Below are 23,324 nucleotides of genomic sequence, written 5' to 3'. Positions count from 1 at the left end.
TCACCACTAACTACAGCTCCAGGGGATCTGACGCTCTCTTCAGGCCCCCACGGGACCTGTGTTCACATACACATAACTGTACACACACAGTCACAGATGCAGACACACACGGGGACACACAGACACACACACACACACAGACACACACACACACACACACACACACACACACACACACACATGCAATTTGAAAATAAAGTTAAATCTCTGAAAAGGCACATTCTCTGACTTGCTGTGTTTTACCTTGGGAGTCATTTTACATGTACCACCAGTGCTAACTCACGATGCAGGACCAACAGACGATGAACATCAGTGGTGGCTGTCAGCATCATGAGACATCTGTGAACAAGTTCTTCAGAGTCCTGGGGTTGAAGAGATCTGTTCAATAGTTTAATTTATGAAAGTGCATTCTTCTCTCTACGTCTGTAGGTACAACTTAAAGAGGCCATTGAAGACCTCCCTGGTAAAATGGATACTGAGTTAGCAGAATCCGGATCCAATTTTAGTGTTGGACAAAGACAATTAGTGTGCCTTGCGAGGGCGATTCTCAAGAAAAACCGGATATTGATCATTGACGAGGCAACAGCAAACGTGGACCCAAGGTACAGAGCTCAAGTGGATGCGTTGAGAGGCTGAACTCTAAATATGGCCCCGGGGAAGGACTTAATGACACTCTGGAATGTGCTGGGTGTGTGATGCACTAAGGTTTCAAGCACAGAATTCCCTATATACTTATAAAATTGTCTCCTGCCTATGCATACCTGATCATGTGCAAGCAACTTTGCCAGAATACAGGATCCACACCACTTTAGATTCGGAGCATTCCAGAGAGCAGTGCTCAGCTTGTGTTCAGGCCTTCCGAGTAAATCAGAGCCCTCAGTGCCAGCTCTGTTTCAAACAATTCGGAGAGGAAATCATTTGCATTCTTTCTAAGCTGACTTTTTAGATTTTAGGTTTTTTTAAAAGAAGGGACGGTGTGGCTGTGCGTGCCTGTAATCCTAGCACATGGAAGCTTTACGAAGGCTCTGGGTTTCAAAGCCACCTGAGTGACGTAGTGAGTTCAAAGCCAGCCTGAGCCGTCTAAAACTTAAATATAATAATAGTTAATAATAATAACAATAAAGGAATGTAAAAAACATGGTTAAGGACCATGTGAACTTTTAAGTCTTTTCTCCTCTTTGCTGATTCCAGAACTGATGAGTTAATACAACAAAAGATCCGGGAGAAGTTCGCCCAGTGTACAGTGCTCACCATTGCTCACAGACTGAACACCATCATTGACAGTGACAAGATAATGGTGAGTCCTCCCCAGTGGCCGCCATAGAGTCCTCCCCAGTGGCCTCCTTAGAGTCCTCCCTAGGAGCAGCCATGTGTGCTCTGACTTTCCTTCCTTGAACAAGCTGACAGGAACCCCCAGCAAGTTAATCCATGGTTGGTTTTTCTCTTATTTCCAACAGTACTTCAAGTGTTTAAGTGTACACGCAGGGCTACCAGACTGTCTACCCTGGTGTACTCCTTTGTGTACCTCTATGCCTGGTGTTTATACACAGTCTACCCTGGAGTACTCCTTTGTATACTTGTATGCTTTGGTGTATTTGCAGGTCCATTTTAAGATGAATTTTGCCCCAATGAGAATGTGTCAAACATAAGCAATGAATTATGATAGTTTCATACTCCAGGGTGGTAGGACAGTGTCATTTTGTGCATGTCACCTTGTTTTGGTTTCCCTTGATCAAAAACTAATCTTTCTGGGGCTGGAGGAATGGCTCAGTAGTTATGAGCACCGTGCTGGTTACTTTTTGTTCCATAGTAAGCTAACCTCAGTTCCCAGCACCCATATGTAGAGAAATGGGAAGGCTGAAAAAAAATCACTAGTGTGATTATTTGGGGGGGAGGGTGTAAGAGTTTGCTTTCTATTACTCTAATAAACACCATGACCAAAAGCAACATGGGAATAAAGGGTTTATTTCATCTTACACTTTGTAGTTCATCATGGGGGAAAACCCAGGGCAGAAAGCTGAGGCTGAAACGGAAGCAGAGGCCATGGAGGACTGGCACTTCCTGGCTTGTTCTCCATGGCATGGCTTCCTCAGCCTGCTTACACAACCCAGCACCACGCTTGACCGGTAGATCCTTGGCACATAAATTGCTGTTTCATGCAGTTTACCTACCACCATCAGGGAAGGACAAAATCTTGCAGAAATGTCAGCTGGTCACTTCTAAATCTCCTCAGTCACTATTTGACCCACAGGTGTGAACATCTCGTTCATACATACCCCTTCACTAATCAGCTTTGTTGCCGTTGTCAACAATGTTTAATGTTTTTGCTTACTAGTGTCTCCCGGCAAATCTTCAGAGCCTGTTTTTTCTCTCATTATCTATGGCTAAATCCTTAGCTTGCTTTGACACAGCAGGTTATAATCTAGTTCTCCCCTCCCTTCTTAGCTCATCCCCTGCTATGGATGAAGCCACAGTGATGTTCTCTTTGTCCGTCAGTGTGTGTTTGCCGTCTTTGTGACAATTGTGTGCTATTCTCCTCCTGAATGTTGGCAGCTTAGACTGAGATGCTAGCAGTGAAGAGAGAAGGGAATGTGTTTGGGAGAAACTGCACAAATGAAATATGACTTGAGAGGAGAGAGGAGTCTGTGTTGGTTTTCAAGAGGAAAACCTGAGCTCTGAGATGCACCCATGAGACCCAGGGAGAAGGAGACTTGGAAGAGGGGTCTCCTTGAGCGTGTCACCATGCATTTCCCTTGGCATTGCCCCTGATAACTCAAAACTCCAAGATGGGCAAGTCTTCAAGGTAGAGTTCAATGACCACAGGCTCAAAAGCATCATCAGAGGAAATCCACCAGGAGATGGAGGTGTTGTCATCTGAGCACTTTCTCTTGTAAGAACTCAGGCAGCCTGTACTTACAAAAGTGGGGTCTTGGATTCCGATATGTTCATCCAGGTTGTAACTTCTGTCTTAGTCTGATCATGCCTCAACTCTCAATTCAGTAGAATGCCAGTGCCTCTGCCAGCTTTCTGTTACTGTAACAAAATACTGAAGATATTTTCTAAAATAAAATATTTGGGACTTTCAGTCTGATGATCTGGCTCTGTGGTAAAGTGGTGCCTCGTAGGGGATGTGCAGCCAAGCAGAGCTCTTTACCCACGACCAGGGTGCAGCAGAAAAGCAAAGGAAGAAGCCAAGACCCCACGGTTCCCTTCACCAGCACACACGCAATGTCCAGCACCCCCCCACACACAGTAGCATCCACCTCGTAAAGGTTCTACTGATTCCCAGTTAGCACCACCCCAGTCAAAGTTTGAAGCAGTTTTTGCTCCTTATCTGGAAAACACGCTTCCTGTTCTGTTATTCTAAAACATTAAAGCACACTCATGTGTCTTAGTTACTGTGAAGATACACCATGACCAAGACAGTTTTAGAGGTCTAGTCCATGAACACCATGGTGGGAAGCAGGCAGACAGGCGTGGTTCTGGAGCAATAGCTGAGAGCATTACGATCTCATTTGCATGCAGGGAGAGCAGGGGACAGACTGGGCCTGGTATAAGCCTTTGAAACCCCAAAGCCTCCCTTCCACATCCCCCCAGTAACGCATCTCACCCAAACAAGGCCACACCTCCTAATCCTTCCCAAACAGTTCTGCTAACAAGAGACCCAGCATTCAAACATATGAGTCTAGGGGGGCCATTCTGGTTCAAACCATCACAACATGTCAATCCATTGCCAAGCCTAATGCACCAGAGGGCAGGGGCCAGGCTGGGGGAGTGGCCGTGGAAGTGACGCCCGTGAAGGCCCTAAGCAACAGCGTGTCACCATAAGGTGTGTGATTACAAGTGCTTAACGTGCAGTAATTGCATCCCATTGCTTCGGTGACTACACAAAGGTGGAAGGGTATGGTTGTGTGTACTGTACAATCAAGCGAAAGGCTTGTTGGGAAACAGCTGTGACCTAATTAATGACTGAGTTTACATGTTGGCTCTCCAAAGGGATTTTTAACCAGTTTTGGTTCATTAAGCACCGTTAATGTGTTAGGCTTAGAATTCTGTTTTATGAAGATGTTCTTTTGGCTTTAACTTTATTGAACACGCTGTAGTCTTTATGGCAGCTAATTTAATCGCACTCATTTGCTCAGCTGCCACAAAACAATGCAGAGGCTGACAAATTAGAAATCCTCTCTCCCATTCTCAACACTATCTCCACGTCAATGCGGCTTTCTCCCTCTCGGCTTTTTAGGGTTAACTGAGTACCTGACACCCGATTTTCTTTCAACCAGTGGCAGTGTTCCTTTCCAGGGCCTGCACACAGCTCTGGGGCTCTCCTTGTAGTAAGATGGAGAGATGCTTGAAGGGTCCACAGCTACTACCACTTCCTGTGTCAGGCACCGTCTCTGACAGCAAGCAGGGCATTCTCGGGGAACTAAATTATAGAGAACCGCTGGCGCAGAGACTCGGGTTGTGGCTCCTTGTTGACAGGCCACACTGCGGCCTTATGCTCTTTACCTTTCTCCTAAGTTGTTTTCCCAGATATAATAACTAGTAGCTATAGTTACACACCCCGCTGGGAAAAGCAGACAACACAGGGCCAACTGGACTCTTAATCAGTTCTGTGTTTTGCCTTTGTGGAACTTTTCTTTGGTAAGCCTAGCTGGTCAAAATTAGGGTGTTGAGAAAGGCAAGAAAGGAAACAAACAAACAAATGTAAGGTGTTCCTTCAAAAAATATGCTTATGGTTTCAAGTCAGATTTCCCAGGCACACACAGCTAACATGGAAGCTCAAATTCCAGATGAAGAAATGTAAGAAATGGAGGCCAGTTGTGAAGACTGAGATTTACTTCCTGATTTTGCAGAATAGAAAAGTCATCATTTTATAAAGCAGTTTGATTTACTACCTTACAGTGTTTTGCATGGGAGAGACCTGTATTTTATAATTGCAATTTTTCTCCTTTCTTTAACGCTGGAAGGAGTGGCTACGCCCTATGGATAAAGTGGATTAAACGATTTTGAAATGGGTCCATCTAGTTTTCACATCTGGGACAACTGCCTGGACTCTGCAGAGATGTAGGTCTGATAAACTCGTCTCTGCTAAGCTTATGTAACTGGCTGACTCATCCAATATAATAGATTTGTCCTTAACCTGCTAGACAGCAGTGAGCAATTTGAGGTCGTTCCTGGAGAGATCTAGGTTTGGGGCAAGGCTGTCGCATAAGCATTAATGTGTGATTGGCTTTACGGTTTATGTGGGTCCAGGAAGCGGGGTGGGGGGTGTCTAAGCAGAACAGGTCAGGATCCTGTTCTTATAAAACACGTGAAGACAAAAATGGAGACTTCACTTTTTTTTTTTTTTCTATTCAGAGAAAACATTTAGAGAGGCTTTGTGTTTGTTTATTCTGGAAAATCTAGACCACTTGATCGCACTGTACATACAGCGGCTGAATATATAAAGTATATGAAGTTCTGTTCCTGACTTCCCAGGCCCATGTGCATCCCAGCCTGACCCTAGACCAGCTGCCTAGCCCTTAGTCTTTCTCCTTCCCAGAATTTAACAGAGCCAGCGCCTTGAGTCTTCACCCCCTTCCTTTTGAGCGGTCTCGCCCACAAGCTGGCCATCTGAAGCTCGTGAGCCTCCGAGGCCTTCTCTCCCACCCTTTGAGCCCGCTGTCCAGCTGCATCCGCTCCCAATGCTCCCAACGCTCGCTTGCTACCCTCTTCCTCATCTTGTCCTCTCACAGTCCCCACCGCTGCATGTGGCCTGGTTGTGCCCTGAGATTCGTGGCCCTAACAGTTCGGTTTTCAGCCCCTGTGCATTGAGAACTGGGTGCTGGTGGCAGTGCCAGCCTTTGGTGACACCCCAGTGGACTAGAGAAATCTGACAAGCTTGCCTTGGGATGGGTGGCAGTGCATCTCAGGCAGTGCTCATGTTGTGGGTTCGAATCCGTTTGCTGGTCCAGGGCACTCCTCAGTGCTGTCCTCTTTAAGATTCTCCCCGGAGAGCCTGGTGCTATTGGCTCCTGCCTCCTTGTCTTGCGCTCTCTCTCTCTCTCTCTCTCTCTCTCTCTCTCTCTCTCTCTCTCTCTCTCTCTCTCTCTCTCTCTGTGTGTGTGTGTGTGTGTGTGTGTGTGTGTGTGTGTGTGTGTGGTTTTTTGTTGTTGTTTTGTTTTGTTTTTTATCTTTGGAGATGGTTGCTTGAATATTCTTTTTGCCTGTTTTTTAGAACGGGCTGTGTGAAGGTGGGCTGGAGGTCTGTCTTCTCCCGTTCCAGACTAACTGACCAGCAAGTGTGTGATAAAAATGTGCAGAGTGAATACACAGATTTAAGGTCACCTAAAATGTCTTCCATGAGTTTTCGGCTGTACGTTACTCATTGTTTATTAATCCTGAAAATTAAATTGGAATAAAAGTTGGTTTTCTTCACTGGGGACTATATGTCAGGCACATGGGATAGAACCTAATGTCTCAATATGATAAAATTGCCATCGACAGTGGGCAGATGACATGCTCCTGCTAAAAGGTGTATGTATATTTTTAAATCAGGTAAAGTTATATTATGCGAATGAAAAGGTATCTTAGGAATGTAATTGTTTTACTTTCTTTTTGCTTTTTTTTTCATCTGATAATAAGTGTATTATGATAAAAAGTAGAGGGGCCTTGAATCCCAGTGCTGCCTGCCTCCCGCCAGGGCCAAGTCACCTCAGATTCAGAGCACCATGGCTAACCATCTTGTTCATCTGCAAGTCTCCATTCCTCAAATGGCGCTGTTGTGGGATTGGCGGGTAAAAGGGGCTGCTAACTTACTTGTCTCGTGTGTGGGGAGCTAAAGGTGATGGTGTAATAAGCAGTCAAGCCTGCTTTTATTTTACTTCTCAAGTACAAAGATCGAGACTGAGAATGTAGCTCAGTTGTCCGAGTTGTCGCCCGGCACGCACCAAGCTCTGGGTTTGACACCCCTCTCCCAAACCACACAGACCAGCTGTGATGGCTCACACGTAATCCCAGCACAGGAGAGATAAGGACAGAAGGACATTGCGACTACAAGTCCAAGGTGTGGAGCCACCCTGGGCTAGAGGAGACCCCGTTTTTATTTGTTTGTGATTTATTTATCTACTAACTTTATGTGTATGGATGTTTTGCCTGCATGAGTGTCTGTGTGCCACATGTTCTCCTGGTGCCTGTGGAGGCCAGAAGAGGGGAGTGGATCCAACTCAGCTGGAGTTACAGACGGTTGTGAGCGGCCATGTGGGTGCTGAGAATTAAACTAGAGTCCAAAGCAGCTCGTGCCATTGACCACCAGCCCTTCGCTCCAGGCCTAATTCTGCCCTTCAAAAACAAGACAAAACAGTCCTGTGCAGGCATCACTGTTTTGTCACTGGTCTCATTGACCACAGTTTTGCTACATGACACACATCAGGGCAAGCCGTCACCTACTGTGTGTGTGTGTGTGTGTGTGTGTGTGTGTGTGTGTGTGTGACTAGAAACTGAACCCAGGCTGAGCTACACCCTAGTCCTGTGATAATGCGTAGCAAAAGCTTGTCTAAGAACTCTATTGTGGCTTACACTTCTGAAGTGTTATCTTGCAAGTGCTCCTAAGTTCCAGAGCTAGGGATGTATCTCTCTGTACTACAGCGAGTGCTTTTCATGAAAGAGACTCTGAGCTCAGTCTCTACCAGCAAAATGAGTAATTCTCACAATTTCATCCAATTAAAAACTGTCCTGACTGGGGCTGAAGATGTGGCTCAGTGGGTAGCAGCAAACACCCTTCCAGAGGGCCCAAGTTTGCTTCTTAGCACCAGCTGGGGTTGCTCACAGCTACTGGTAACTCCAGCTCTCAGGAGAGCCTGCATCTCTGACCTCCATGGGTACCTGCATGTCAATGGAGAGAGAGGGGGCCATATATGGACACAGACATGGACAGACATACATACACATGGATAGACATAGACACACACGGACATACACACAGGGACACATACATGCATATATTTAAAAATAAATATTTTTCAAATCATTAAATGTCTCAACACACTAAAGTAGACACTATTAAGTTGTTAATACAAAAAAGGCACCCAATATTTTTTTTCCAGTGGTATGTCTGTCACTTCTGTTACTAACCCTCCTGCCTTCTGAGAGTGTTTTCTGGCTGGACCTTCACAAATGATGGTGGGTTTGGAGATCTGCTGGTCTGGGTGGCCTTCGTGTGTTTCTGACACTGTCTGGTGTGGGAGACTCCCTGTCTTACATTTGCCAACCTTCAGTAGTAGTTAGATAGGGACAAAAGAGCAGTCTGTAAACTACGGGCAGTCGATACAGTCCGAGAACTCAGTGTCTACCTCTGAAGTGTGATTGTAAGTTTGCTTTTTGCTTTTGCAGAATAGGGAGTTCACCATTTTGTAAAGTGATTTGACTCACTTACTTTAGTCTTTGGCATAGGAGAGACCTGTATTTCAAAATCGTGACTTTCCCCCTTAGTTAACGTCAGGAGGAGTGGCCATGCACTGTAATGCAATGCTTAAGTAAAATTACACATGCGGGGCATTTAATTGGCATGCCAAATTATAGGACATTTTAATTATTATGTGGATGTGACAAGATTCAATTATTCTTGAACTCTTTTGAGAAAGCTGCCCTTAGCAGCAATTCACAGTAGTAAACAGAAGATTAACGGGGGAAAATGCCCTTTAGGAGACTCAATACATGTTTCCGATTAAATACCATGGCCAAATAAACTGTAATATCGAGATGTGGAAAACAACCCATGCCCCTCTTAGAATTCCAGCACATCCTCCTAGGATGGATTTATTCTAAACGAAGTTCTAAATGAAGAACTGAGTACCACTTGCCACCCGGGCTGTTTCCCTAGGTGCCTCATTGGGGCCGATTGTCTCCAACCGTCTCTTCTGTCCGAAACCATTAACCAAAGCCACTAATGAGTAGACAGGTGAGGTGAAGGGTGTCCCCTCCAGCCTTCCATCCCCAGTGTGGATTAATGGGCAATCAGATGACTACAAGACAGGCAGCTGAAGGGAGAGAAAAGGAAGCCAGGAAAGTTCAACAGCAGTTGCCCTGCAGTTCACACTGGGCTGCCGCCAGGGGCTCTGTGGAGTTGGGATCACCAGAGTTCTGAGCTCGGTCCCTTAGTTGCTTCTTTCCAAAGGACAATGGGATTTCTGGAGATTTCTCCTGCACAGCCGTGATGTGAAGCTGCTTGAGTATTGGCTCTCTTGACCTATCATTCACATTGGCCATAACAAACCAGAGCCAGCCGTGACTTAACCTTGCTTGTGATCACTTTTGGTGCGCAGCTCACCTTGCCAGCACCCTAAATAAACCCTAGAAACACATCCTTCTCCGGCTACTGCTCAGGTTTTATCAAACCAGCTTGGCCGTTTGCTGTCAGGCCACTGTTGTTTGAGCCTTTTTGACATTGCCCACATTCCAAATAAATGGAGGTTGATTTTCTTCGGTCCATAGATTTCCTAGATCTGTATGTATGTATATGCACCCCCAAAGCTCAATGTCTGAGAAGCACTAACTAATAACAACTCCCCCCAGTAGCCTTGGCAGAATATCAAGAACAACAGACAGCTGAGAGCCCATAATAACAGTCTAGAACTTTCATTTTTCTAACTTTCCTATAACATTATAATAATAAAAGGTCAGGTTAGGCCTTTGTTTGCTTTGTAGCTCAGGGTAATCAAACCTTTCAAGTACCTTGAAGGCCTACCACCCAAATAGATAGTCTGTATTCTCCCTGGCCCTACCCCTTTCCGAAGTATTGTCTGCGTTATAATATATTGCTGCAAGACATTGTGTCTCAGAGGGCCTCTTTCTGCTGATCCCCAGGTTTTGGATTCAGGAAGACTGAAAGAATATGATGAGCCATATGTTTTGCTACAGAATCCAGAGAGCCTCTTTTACAAGATGGTTCAGCAGCTGGGCAAGGGTGAAGCCGCTGCCCTCACCGAAACAGCAAAACAGGTGAGTTCGCCCAGAAGCCTTAATTACGGTTTGTCTCACCAGTTCCCTCCTCACCATTTGGCACCAGGGGTCTGGCAAAAAGCACTGTGTGCCGTTTTCAATTATAAGCCTCAGGAGACAAAGCTTCAACAAGTCCAGGGTTGAAGTCAGGTCTATGAGGACTTGGCGGGAGCACCAGGGAGGGGAGGGTGTGTGCTCACACGCATGTGCAAGCAGGCATGCCCGAGAGAGAGTAAATGTGCTTGCTGACTCATTATATTTCTCTCTTGTTGGTGTTTAGCACATTGGCAGTGCAGTCGGGGTTTATCTAGTAAGTTAGGGAAGGCAAGGTGAAAATGGAGTATTGTTTATTCTAGAAAGATCTACCAGAGAAACATCCAGGTTGCTTTCCTCCTTTGTTTTATAATTTGTAAAGAATACTATTATTGCTTTCTGCCCCATTTCCGTTCATAATGTTTTATATATGAGTAATATATATCTATATAAAAAGTGCACAGCCCGTGTGTGGAAGTAGGTAAAGCTTTAAAGACATTCAGGTTGCATGGGAGCTTCCCAGCACACGTGTACGGTGTTATCTCGGGGAACTGCACTTTGGTTTCAGGGACTGAATGTCACACAGCCTGTTGTCATCTTCATCTCTAGGCGCCACACTCCCAGTGCATTTCCCGACCTTCATTCTATTTCTTATATTTCTCAGATTTTCAACACGGTAGGCATAAAATTGCTTGTTTTTGCGTAGCATTTTAAGTGCCTACTAAAGACAACAGAACAAGAAAACCTGTGCTACTAGCCCAGCAGTCCTGTGGGAGCCATTCTGCCTAAAGCCTAGGTTCCTTTTGCCCCTGCTGCCTCATGGCTCTTCAGGAGAGTTGGGGATGTAGTTGGGGGATAGGGTACCTGCCTAGAACGCACATGGTCTGGTCTGTCCCCAGCACCTCAGAACAGGGAACAGGGAGACACTGTGTCTTCTAATATTTTACTGAATTCCACTTCCATTAAAAAAACAAACAAACAAACAAACAAGGGGCTGGAGAGATGGCTCAGAGGTTAAGAGCACTGGCTGCTCTTCCAGAGGTCCTGAGTTCAATTCCAAGCAACCACATGGTGGCTCACAATCTCTATAGTGAGATCTGTTGCCCTCTTCCCTCTTCTGACATGCAGGCAAAAGCTCAAGCAGAACGTTGTATACATAGCAAATAAATAAAATCTTTAAACAAACAAACAAACTTGTAAGTAGGGCCAGGAGAGATGGCTCAGTAGTTGAGAGCATTTGCCGCTCAATCCTGAGGACTAGAATTTGGGTCCCCAGACTCACGTAATGAGCCAGGCGTCGCACTTCTACAATTGTGTGTACACTGCCACAGGTCTGCAGACTCACAAAGATGCACATTGACACATACATAAATAAATTTTAAACACTGCCAAATGTGTGCATATATAAAAGTCTTGTGATACTGGATACTTTGTGCTAAGAATATGTTTGCATGCCTTTTGTCATTGGTGATATTAACCAGAGCAGAGAACTAGCAAGTGGCTTTCCCAGTAGGGAGCCATGATGGTGATGATGATGGTGATATAGTTTTGACACTCCCCAGATGTGGTGGTCTGATGGGGACGTCCTTCTGTATATGTTTCTCTTATTGGTTGATGAATAAAACACTGATTGGCCAATAGCCAGTAGAGACAGAAAGATAGACAGGGTTAGGAGACAAGGAGAATTCTGGGAAAGGTAGGCAAAGAGAGACCTCCATCAGATGCAGTGTAGCTGCAAAAGGAAATACAGGTCTAGGCGTTCTCCAGTGAGCCAAGACCACGTGGAAATACTTAGATTAATAGAAATGGGTTCATAAATAAGCTAGCCAATAAGAAGCCCTAGTCATCGGCCAACAGTTTTATAATTAATATGGCATCTCTGTGTGCTTATTTGGGACTGAGAAAGGTGCCTGAGGGACTGGGCTGGAAAGAAACCACCAGCAACGAGGTCTGGGTTGTGATTCGGGTTCTCTGACCATTATGCCTGCCTGAGAGGTTATGGCTTAGAGAGCAGAAGCAAGTACCCCGAATCCCATAGCTAGTGAGTGACTGGAGGCCTAGACTGGGCCCAGAGTGTTGGTGCTCAGGGCTTCTCACAAGGACTTACCCTGTGTGACGGAGGGGAGAGGCTACCTTTGGGATGCTGCACTTTGTGGGGCGGGGCGGAGCTCAGATGTTTAGCACACTTCCGTTTCTAGAGTGTTCCCTAGCCCGTGTTCCCTTTCGTGAGACCCAGTGGATTATTTGAGAATCACTGAACAACACGGACTTAAAACCTTTAAGCATCTCACATAAAAGACATGTTCCCCACCTGTGTGTCTCCCGCCCCCCACCATCTTTCACTCTGTTGTGCTGGAAATTGAGCCCAGAGCCTGGGACCTGTTAGACAAGTGGCTCTCTGCTGAACCACACCCTTAGCCCCCTCAAAGCCTCTCAGCTGTTGTGGGCTGAGGGTGTAGCCCAGTGGTAAAGTGCTTGCCCAGCGCGTCTGAGGCCCCGAGTTTAATCTCTGGCATGAAGGAGATGGGGTGTTACGGGAAGAAAGAAACTCTGAGCAATGAATGATCATCAAGTTTACCTAGATCTGCATCTTATAAAATAACACAATTCAACAGTCTCCTTCTTTCTTGTGCAGTATGTGTGCACACACGCGTGTACACCCGTGTGTGTCTGTATCAAGGCCACAGGTGGACATTTGGCCTCTTTCTGCCTCACTTTTTGAGATGGGATTTCTCATCGCTCCTGGAACTTGCTAATTAAGTTAGTCTGGCGGTCAGCAAGCCCCAGAACTCCCTGACTCTACCTCTTGGCACTGGGATCACAGGCGCACACAGGACTCTTTACATGGATTCTGGGGGTCCAAACCCACGTGTCATGCCTCAGCCCTTCAGCATGTTCATTTTAAAGATGTGGAAAGTGAGGGGCGGCCCACTGTTATCCTAGTTTGTAGCAGAAATTCTAACTCTTCCCTTCAGTCAACATCTTAATTCAGGGGTAACTTTCATTCAGGGAAGTGTGTGGGTCACAGTATGAGGCGTATCTCTGTGCTCTGGTGTCCACTTACTGCTCTAGTTTGCTTTGGATGGCTCTTCTTAGACCATGACCAGAAGCAACTTGGGAAGGAAAGCATTTTATCTGGCTTACAGGAACCAACCACAGAGGGAAGCCAAGGCAACAGGAACCTAGAAAGAGGAGCTGATGCAGACACCATGGGGAGTGCTGCTTGCTGGCGTAATCAGCTTTTATATTAGACAACCCTGAGCCAAACACAGGGTGCATGGCGGGCTGGGCCCTTCCACATCAACCACTAATGGAGAAAATGCCCCCACAGATTTGCCTTCAGGCCAGTCTGATAGAAGCACTCTTCAGTTGGCATTCCCTCTTCCCAGCTTTTGTCAAGTCAATCAAAGGAGAGAGAGAGAGAGAGAGAGAGAGAGAGAGAGAGAGAGAGAGAGAGAGAGAGAGAGAGAGAGAGAGATTAGTACATTTAGGTTTCTGTCATTCTTAGAGTTTATTTCAGAATGTGTTTTCAGTTCTTGGATGTGTGATGTTAGTTGTTCTCCTCTTGATTGCTGAGTGTCAGGTCAGAGGTTTGAGAGCACACACCGAGACAGCAAGGAGCAGAGGTCTGGTGCCTGGCTGCACTTAAACACTTGGCTTCCAGGATGGGCCTGTTTCCCTGGCATCTGTGGCAGTAGGTGGTAGAATTAAATGTGGATTTAAGCCCTGCCTCGACTCTGGTGCTGGTTTCATCTACAGAGAATGGAGAGAAATGCAGAAATGCAGAACTTGGTTGGCATTCTTTTTTTAAAAGATTTATTTATTTATTATGTATACAGTGTTCTGTCTGCATGTCAGCCTCCAGGCCAGAAGAGAACACCAGATCTCATTACAGATGGCTGTGAGCCACCATGCTTTGCTGGGAATTGAACTCAAGACCTCTGGAAGAGCAGCCAGTGCTCTTAACCGCTCAGCCATCTCTCTAGCCCCTCGGTTGGCATTCTTACTGCACACATGAGGTTCTTTGAGGAGAGCGAGGTGTCTAGTTGTCAGCATTTTACATGTATGAAGTGAAATATTCATGCATCTTTCAGACCCGTAGCACCATGTGGGTGGGTTAGTGTGCACCATCAAGCCTTTCCCTCTCACAGAGCAGAATCGCTTCCTCACGGATGCAAGCCCAGGGTGGATGACGGGACTTCAGAGTCACATGTTCTTGACTGGGTAGCTTCTTTTCGGAGAGGTTGTTGCTGAGTCACTGTGAGCATGTCCTTTAGATGTGGCCTGTGGAAAGGCAGAGTTCTTTCCAGGTGCAGAGGCACGGGGTGTGTAAGTCCTTGTACATGAGGGCCCACCCTGACAACTTCATTTTAACTTAGTCACCTCTTGAAGGACCCCATCTACAAGTGTAGTTACATCGTGAGTTACTGGCGTTAGACTTTGAGCTGTGCTTGTAAGACAAACGAAGTCACCGCACAGTTGAGCCCATCATGGAAGATGACGGTCTGTCGTTGTCTCCCTGGATGACGCAGTCCTCTGGTCCTGCTGTGTCATGGTGCCGCCATCTTATCCACCTGTGAAGTTACCAGTTACAACCCCAAATTTACAAAATCCTAACATCCCGGGCCTGTTTGAATAGGACAAGACACACTTAGCAGGTATTGGCATTCCGTAAGAATGGTCGACACCTCCACAGGTGAGGATCCCATCTGCCACCCGGGCAGGGTCTGCAGTGCTAATTGGACTCTCCACATTGTGGGTTTCAGACGAGATGGTGAGCAGTACAGGGCTCTCGAGTGGATGCAGCATTTTACAAATGCAGGGGGATTCTAGCAGGTGAAAACAGAAGTTGGAACAGGCTTCAGGCCAAACCTCTTCTGCCTGATGCAGTTAGCGACCGTTTCTAACAGGCGGTGTGAGCCGAGTGTACAAATTTCAAAAATTTATGGACAGTAAACATTTTGTTTTATGTGTACTTATGTACATGTTCGTAAGCATGCACGCGTGTATGTGTGTGGGTACATGAGCGTGCACGCGTGTATGTGTGTGGGTACGTGAGCGTGTGTGTGTGTGTGTGTGTGTGTGTGTGTGTGTACATGAGGGTGCACGTGTGCATGTGTGTGGGTACATGAGCGTGCACCAGTGGAGGCCAGAAGTCAACCACAGTGTTTCGTGTGAAGTGCTGACCATCTCCTCTGAGAGGGCCTGTTGTCTGGAGCTTGCCGTCAGGTTAGGGTTGCCCCAGTGAGCCCCAAGGATCTTTCTGTCTTCACCTCACCAGCACACAACCACCAGTGTGTGCCCTCACACGCAGCTCTTTTTGTCAGTGCTGGGAATTGAACTCGGTTCTCGTGCTTGTGTGGCAGGCACTTTACCACTGAGCCACACCCCTCCGCCTCCCCCCCCCCCATAATCTGAATGAGTGAAAAGTAAGTCACTCAGCCCTTCTGCTGTCTTGTCTGACAGCTCCTCCCCTTGTGCAGAGTTTTGCTGATGCAGTGTGTGCCTAACTGAGGGTGTGTGGGTTTACACCCCTCCTGGTTATCAAACACAAACAAGAACCACCCTTTCCTCTCTTTCCCTTTTGTGTTTCCAAGGATTAAACCCAGGTCCTTATATACACTGAACACTTTCTACCACGGGGCTAAGCCCCAGCCCTCCTTTGTGTTCCCATTTGATAGTGTACCTTGTGTCTACGTTTATCTCGTTCTTCGTAAAGCTACCTTACAGTTACCCTTTCTTCACCCTTTACTGCCCATTTCCCCTCTGATTATATTAGTTAGTTTTACCCCAGAGATTTAATTCCGGTTGATTTACTAGTTGTTCAGTTCTGCTGTGTGGCTAGCTGGTCAGTGTCTACTCTGGATTGATTCTTTCTGGTTTGGGTTTATTATGTTGTTGCTTTTTAGTTATTGAATGCATTTGCTTATATTCTCACTAATATAGATGTTGTTACAATACTCAAAACTGTAATACAATAACTACAATAATTATGCCAATTGTAATATAAATGTTTAAGGCTGTGAATTTTCCTATGAATACTGCTTTAGCCATACCTCAGTTTTTGTACAGTCAGCTTCTATCAAAAAAGCTTTTTGTCATACATATATTTTACAGTTCAGGTTTTGATCTCCTTATTATCCCAGAAATTATTTAAGAAGAATGTTTGCTGGCAATAGGGTTGTTCTCTAGTTTACTTCACATTTCTACTATCATTGTTTTGTGGTGGATAATTGTTCTGTACAATGTCTGCTTACTTGAAATTGCCCATTCTTTCATGTGCCCCAGTGCACTGGAAATCTTCCTAAGTGTTTTTTGAATGCTCTCTTTTAAAGATTCATAGCTAGCAATTTTCCTTAGATATGCTTTATTAATTACACGATATGAGTCTTTGTCCTGCATTAGTTCTTCTCGTCTGACAGGTATAGAAATGAATGCCCTGTACTGAAAGTACAAGCCTCTCTTTATAGCTCCTATTACTTCCGCTTTGCATATTTTTATTATTCTCAACTTGCAGGCGTTTATGACAATTCAAACAACTTTTCTGTGTCCAGTTAAGGCTTTGCCTTTTAATTCTAGCTGGCTCAAAACTAAGATGGTGGCTTTGTCCCCTTCACCCTGTCTTCATTTGCTCTGTATTGTCCTTGTCATTGGTATCCAGAGTGTGCCTTCCGCCCATACATGGAGTTGGGTTTTGCTCTGAGATATGATCCTAGCCTTTTTATAAATGGATGGTTTAGCCTATTTACATTTATTGAAATCATAGGTATGTTTTATCTCTAATAGTTCTGTTACACTGTGCTCTCAGTGCTTTTCATGTGTGTGTCATACACCTCCGTCGGTTTTATAAAGCTGTTTCTCCTTAATCTTCTTAAAATATTAATTCTCACTTATTTTGCTTTCTCGCTCAATCCTATTGCTGTGTCTCCCTCTGTTGGTCTTTTCTGCAGTAGTAATCTCCATGCTGCCTTTGGGAAACCAGTCGTTTCTCAGATCTGTTCCTTTTTCTCTTCGCTGCTGACTTCTGTCAGTTGAGTTCTGTCTACAGCCATTGCTTTGCCGTGTTTCCAGGGGCTCTCTCTCTCTCTCTCTCTCTCTCTCTCTCTCTCTCTCTCTCTCTCTCTCTCTCTCTGCAGAGCTGGCGGTTCGGCTCCATCTTCTTCCACCGTGTTGCAGATGTCTTCCCACAGTTGTCTTCTGATCGTGGAGTTTTCCTCCTCATCAGTTTGTCTTGTTCCTTTCTGCTTTTTGCTTGTGTGTTTTACAGGTTGCATGAACCTCTTTTAATTGCCATCACCACTTTTCCAGATCACATAGGTGTGGGATGGCTGTGGATGGAACGTTGTTTCAGATGAGAGCATCTATAAACTCTTTATTTCTCCCTGTCTTTGATGTTTAAGGTGACCTCCAAAGTGTAGAATGTGATAATCTATTGTTCAATTATTTGAAAAGCAGGACTAAGCCTCCAGTATTCTTTAACATGGTAGTAATGCCAGTCTGACATAAGACACTCCCTTAAAGAGGAAGGACACGAGGCCTTGAGAATACTGTGGATGAGCCAGACTCCTATTGGTTGTCGAGAATAAACTAAGTCTTGACTCCTAATTCAACACACAGAATGGTGTCTTATAAATGCAATGTAAATAAAAGCCCCTGTTCCCCTCTGTCCATGAAAGGTTTTGTTGCACTGTGCTTTAGAAGGCTCTATTCCCATATGGTAGCTTGACAGACAAGTTAATGATAAACCTTAGTTTCAGCCCACATTACAGAAACTCTGAATACAGCCTCAGAGAGAGGGAGGGAGTCACCTCAGACTTAAGCGTTATAGCAGGCAATGTCTCTGTCTCTGTAAACATTCTGGTGGGCCATAGTTACCATTTGCCACATGAAGAAACTGGGGCAGAAGACCCCCACTAAACTTCCCGAGTCACCCAGCCAGCAGGTGCTGGTTCCAAAAGCTCCAGTCATCTCTCAGCTGTGCCTGCTCACCTCCCAGATTACCACAGTAACTCTGGGCTTCTGCAAAGATCCTGCCCTATCACAAGAGGGGATCTTCAAGGCTGTAAGGCTGCTCTCGGTGCACTAAGGGGCTACTTCTCCAGCAGCCTTCATTAACACACCTGGCACTTACCTTGGAATGTTTTCAGCCTGCAGTCTGCAGCCGTTCATTAGTTCCTGTGAGGTAAGGTTTCTTTATCTCATTTTACAGATGAGGCAGCCACCGTGGAGGAAGGCTAAGTAGATGTGGTAGTGTCCGCTGTGTGTTCAGGGAAAGGCAGAGAAAGACTGAGCCCCACAGCTTGAGGGCCCAGTGGAGAATGGCAGCCATCTTTTGACCTCATCACCTGCGCTGTGAATAGATGCTGTGTAGCCCTGCATTGCTTTGTTTTGTTTTGTTTTGTGTTGTGTTGTTTTTAATCGGGTATGGTGATGGCGGCACATGCTACAACCCCAGCATTTGGAGGTGGAGGCAGGGGTTCAAAGTTCAAGGCCAGCCCGAGATACTTGAAACCCTGTCTCCCTCCCCAAAAACAAAAATTTAAAGAATTAAATTTAAAAAGAGATGCTTAGTCTCAACCATACCTTTATCCAGAGTGTGTTATTGACATGATAGAAGCTGGGTGGTGGTGGCGCTTGCTTTTAATCCCAACACTTGGGAAGCAGAGGCAGGAGGATCTCTGAGTTCAAGGTCAGCCCAGTCTACAGAGTGAGTTCCAGGACAGCCAAAGCTACACAGAGAAAACCTGTCTCAAAATAGATAGATAGATAGATAGATAGACAGACAGACAGACAGACGACAAACAAATAGATAAATAGACAAATAAAATAAACATGGTAGAAAAAGTGAAACCAGGGACTTTACACTCCTGAAAGGATTCTCAGCAAAGCATTCCTGACTGGAAAACCAAGACCATTTTAGTTAGGAATGGTTTCCCTGCATGTTTGTGGGTATCATTTGCATGCAGTGCCCATGGGGTCCAGAAGAGGGCGTCAGAACCCCCGGCACTAGAGTTACAGGTAGTTGTGAACTGTCATGTGGGTGCTGGGAAATTTTAAGAGTAGGTAGGCGGAGATGAGGTGAAATTTAAATATACACAAACACACCCAAAAGAACAAGTCCTGTTTTTGAAAGCCCTTGTTATGGAGACAGCTGCAAGTTCAGCCCAGGAGGACCTTTCTTCTTAAGTGGCATTCCTTTTGTAAACTGAATCTTCCATGTTGTAGGATTTTGGGAGAAGTTTGCAAGGCAACCTGAGGGAGGTATACTTATCCTGGAAGTGGGTGTCTCAATGCCCTGTAGCCTATGAAGTCCATTATCCCTCTGATAACTCTGTTGACAGCACCCACGAATACATTTACAGCTGGGGTTTTATAGAGTGTCTCCGGCATCACAGGACCCACTGATGACGCGTGTCAGCTCATGGAGACGCTGTGTTTTCTGCTTTAAAGACTCAAACAAAACTTTGCACATTCTTCTTTGAAGGAGAAAAAGAAATTGCATTTGAAGTCCCTTTTCACCCAAATACATCTGGAGATAAGCGCTTACAAGCCTTGACATTATTTCATTTTGTAATATGCGTCTGTCAAGGAACCCAGATATGATACAGCCGCTAAAAACCGATGATCGTGGAACACTGAGACCTGACAGCGTTTCATTCCCTTTATGTTCTGATTACACATTTATCAGAGAGCCTGCATCTCTTCCTTGGAATTGGCAGAATTCAGGAATTCAAAGGCTCGGCAAAGAACTGCCCTATTATTCGGTATCATCTTCCATTTCAGAGAAGTCGCTTGGTGGGGTCATTGTTACAGCATTTGCTTCCCTTTTCATGATTGTGGCCCGCTATCCACAGATCGAGTTTCTATAGGCCCCATGGCTGCCTTGCTGCACAAATTAAGTGCCGGGATATTTCATACATAGACGGCAGCATTTCAATGCTTGTCAATCAGAGTTTGTAATATATAGGGATTACAACCTGATATTAACATCCAAACCCATTGTGCTCATTTTATGCTCGAAAATGAGAAACTTCAGTGCAGATGCTTGAGTCCCTGGCCTCTTTGTCCCCCTGTTTTTAATTTATCTCTGGGTTTTGAGCCAGTAAAATGATTTTGCTTATCAATTTAATGGTGTGATAAAGTATATCTGAATCAAAGTGATCAGGCCTAAAGTGGATCTACAAGTCGTTCGGCATTCAGCCCTACCAAGGGTTGGAAGGGGGCTGATAGTCCCCAGAGTGAGGACTTGACTTGGCTTCTAATTGCACCTCATTGGGTGCTGAGAAAGGCATTGCCTCCGAAAGGAAGATTTGAAAATCTTACTCATGTTCTTTCTCCCTTTGCCTCTTTTCCACAGGTGTACTTCAGAAGGAATTATCCAGATATAGCATTCACCAGCCCTGTGGTTACGAACACCTCCAATGGACAGCCCTCAGCCTTAACAATTTTTGAAACAGCCTTGTGACTTACCATGACATGGAGTCTGCTCTGAAGGTGTCCCCCACTCCTCAGGGGGCTGCACTTTGTACACTACAGCACACTTGGTTTTCACTCTGCAACAAATCCTTCATGTACAAGACACTGACTGGTGTCTTTGGATTTTCCACTCCATCTTTATTCACTGATTTCGGGTCCTAACAAAATGGCCTATGGTTTTATTTAAATGTTCCAGCTGTTCTTTACAAATCTGATTTTGAGGTGCCGGCCATCTACAACAGCTGTCTACCAGGTTTTGTGCCTTAAAAGACTCTAGGGCCAAAGCCCATTTGCTTTGTAAGCTGCCATGAGCAGCTTGTTTTTTCCTGTTGCCTTTAAAAGTACACTTTCCAGTTATATCAGGGACTCTGTTTACTTGAAGACTGTGTGACGTTGCCAGTTTGCTCTCCTCTTCCTTTGACATAGCTAGGACCCATTGCTCTCCTGACTAAAATAGTACAGGTAAAATTAACAAGGATACAGAAATATATATATAATTTAAGTGACATTGCAAAAGAGAATCACTATCCTGCCACTCACACATACACAAAGATATATGGCTAAAGTACAGGAGGACATTTATGTGGGAAAACAAAACTGTGCTTTCTCAGTGGGAGCCCTGATAGGTGGTTTGATGGCGGGTGTACAAGTATCCCTTCCCATTGACATTTGTGTGAGTCAGTATGAACCAACTGCTCTTGGGCTCATGGAGGCTGTATTGTGCTGCTTTCCCTGGGACAGCGACTCTCAAATGGGCAGTATTAGTCTCATTTGGCTTCTGCTTTATAGAAGGTAACCTCCTATTGGCTGTGCACTTTTCATGAAACCCTTTCACGCTGACACACACAGGTTCTCCTCAGTGAAAACCCTAAAAGTGGTTGCAGACCTCAGCCGTAATCACGTGTCACATTCTTGGGGTGCATGGAGAAGCTTCACTTTCAAGAACTGCACCCCCAAATCAATTTACTTCTGACCACTAATGTCAGGTCTTGGGGACCTTCTAATCAGTCCATCAGCAGCCACAACGCTTCCTAGGACCTGCTGTGCCTCCTGTAACCACAGGTCTAAGTTTTCCTGGATGGCGGCAGCAATAGTATATGTCAAGTTCAAGTTTCTAAAGGTTTTACTGTCATGATTTAACGTGAACCCTCCATGATCTGTCACAATAAGCCACCCTCGAGTTACATATGTTAATATGTAGACACACTCACTCAGGATCATGTGTGTGTGTGCATCAATATACATAAATACATATGTACGTACATATATGTGTGTCAGGGTTTTAGACTCCTTAACAGAACGAAGCCCGTTTTATAAAACGGAGCCTCAAAAACCACACACATAGCAAAACACATGGAGTGTAGTGACTGTTTGACTCTTGGTATTCAGAAGTCTGTAATTAATGTAATGATGTTTAGTCCAATAAGCAATGTGCATCTCTTCATTAGTAGTCCTGGTTAGTATCTGAAGAGACTGAGACGCAACAATGACAATAATAAGGTCTGTTTGAATATTTAGAAATGTCCTAAATGTATATATGTTATTTGGTCTCTAGAAATTAAAGGCAAGTCATATAAACTTGTTTCTGTTTCATTTCCCTTTTGACACCATCACAGGACAAACCAAATTCAACTGAAATAAATGACAGTTTTCATCTCCATTCAAAGATCTGTTTATTCTTTGAGGGATTATGAACTGACATTGCCAATGAAAGCCAGTGAGCTTTTGTGAGATCAAAAATCAACTCCCATGACCACCTGTTTCTCTTGGCCACTTGGGTACCAGACAGACTGAGTGGAGGTGTTGGCTCCTGAAGCTGCTGGAGCCTTCCAGTAACTCCTTTCTAGAAGAGGGAGTGTTAGCTTACATTCCCAGGATTGACCAAACTTCATATGGTTATGGGTTTAGGCTTTTTAGGTGACTTTCCCCTCAAACTAAGAGGCAATCTGACGAGACACGAAGGAAGCTTTGAGGGGCTGGAGAGATGGCTCAGGGGTTAAGAGCACTAGCTGCTCTTCCAGGGGATGGGGGTTCAACTCACAGCCCCCACACAGGACCTCACAGTCGTCTGCAATTACAGTTCCAGGGAATCCAACACATAATGATAAATAAAACAAAGGGGGCTTTAGAATACTTAGTCCACCCATCCACCGTGTGTTTGGGGCTGGTGGGTCTGAGTAGTGTTTAGAATAACTCAAGGCTTCGTGCTTCCTGTGCCTTTAATATGCAATACTCCACAACTGAGTGAGCTGTTACCTCTTAGAATCTCAACTTCAGCACCCAGTCTGCTGACAGAGACCCCTGCCTGAGTGCAGCAGCTGGGGAGCCATGTCTCCTGAGATCTTAACATGCGTGGCTGTTCTAGGCTTGTCTTGTAGCCTGCAGCAAGCAAAGCATTTGCAGCTCTTGGTACCAGAGAAGCCAAGGTCTGCACCTGCCCTAACCGATGTGGACGATGTATTTGAAGGGTCACGCTAGCCCCATTAGGGTCACGCTAGCCCCATTAGCCAAAGATTTCTAACCCTGAAGCTGATCACGTCCACATGCACACTTCCTGTTTTCACCTTCTTATCTTCTAGGATGTAGAACCAGTATAATTTGCTAATAAAAATCCTGCCTGAAATCTTGAAATTTGCAGGCAAATGGATGGAACTAGAAGAAACCATCCTGAGCGAGTTAACTCAGTCACAAAACGACAAACATGGTATGTACTCACTCATATATGGATTTTAGACATAGAACAAAGGAGTACCAGCCTGTTTACAATCCACACCACCAGAGAAGCTAGGAAACAAGGATGATCCTAAGAGAGACATACATGGTCCCCTGGAGAA

At 45.2% G+C, this 23,324-nt stretch overlaps 1 protein-coding gene across 2 annotated transcripts in view; it reads left to right on the top strand.

Moving 5' to 3' along the window:
* The window catches only part of Abcc4 (ATP binding cassette subfamily C member 4), a 214,724-nt gene extending 192,574 nt beyond the window's left edge, over nucleotides 1-22,150 (top strand). For both annotated transcript variants that reach the window (XM_027393942.2, XM_027393941.2), the window contains 4 exons: nucleotides 430-602; nucleotides 1,192-1,297; nucleotides 9,847-9,981; nucleotides 20,372-22,150. In XM_027393942.2, coding sequence (XP_027249743.1) covers nucleotides 430-602; nucleotides 1,192-1,297; nucleotides 9,847-9,981; nucleotides 20,372-20,479 — 522 coding nt within the window. In that variant the 3' untranslated portion in view covers nucleotides 20,480-22,150. The remainder of the gene's footprint in view (nucleotides 1-429; nucleotides 603-1,191; nucleotides 1,298-9,846; nucleotides 9,982-20,371) is intronic.
* Nucleotides 22,151-23,324: the final 1,174 nt, after the last annotated feature.

Source organism: Cricetulus griseus (genome assembly GCF_003668045.3).
Source record: "Cricetulus griseus strain 17A/GY chromosome 1 unlocalized genomic scaffold, alternate assembly CriGri-PICRH-1.0 chr1_1, whole genome shotgun sequence".
Lineage (NCBI taxonomy): Eukaryota > Metazoa > Chordata > Mammalia > Rodentia > Cricetidae > Cricetulus > Cricetulus griseus.
This window is presented reverse-complemented; position numbering and strand designations above follow the sequence as displayed.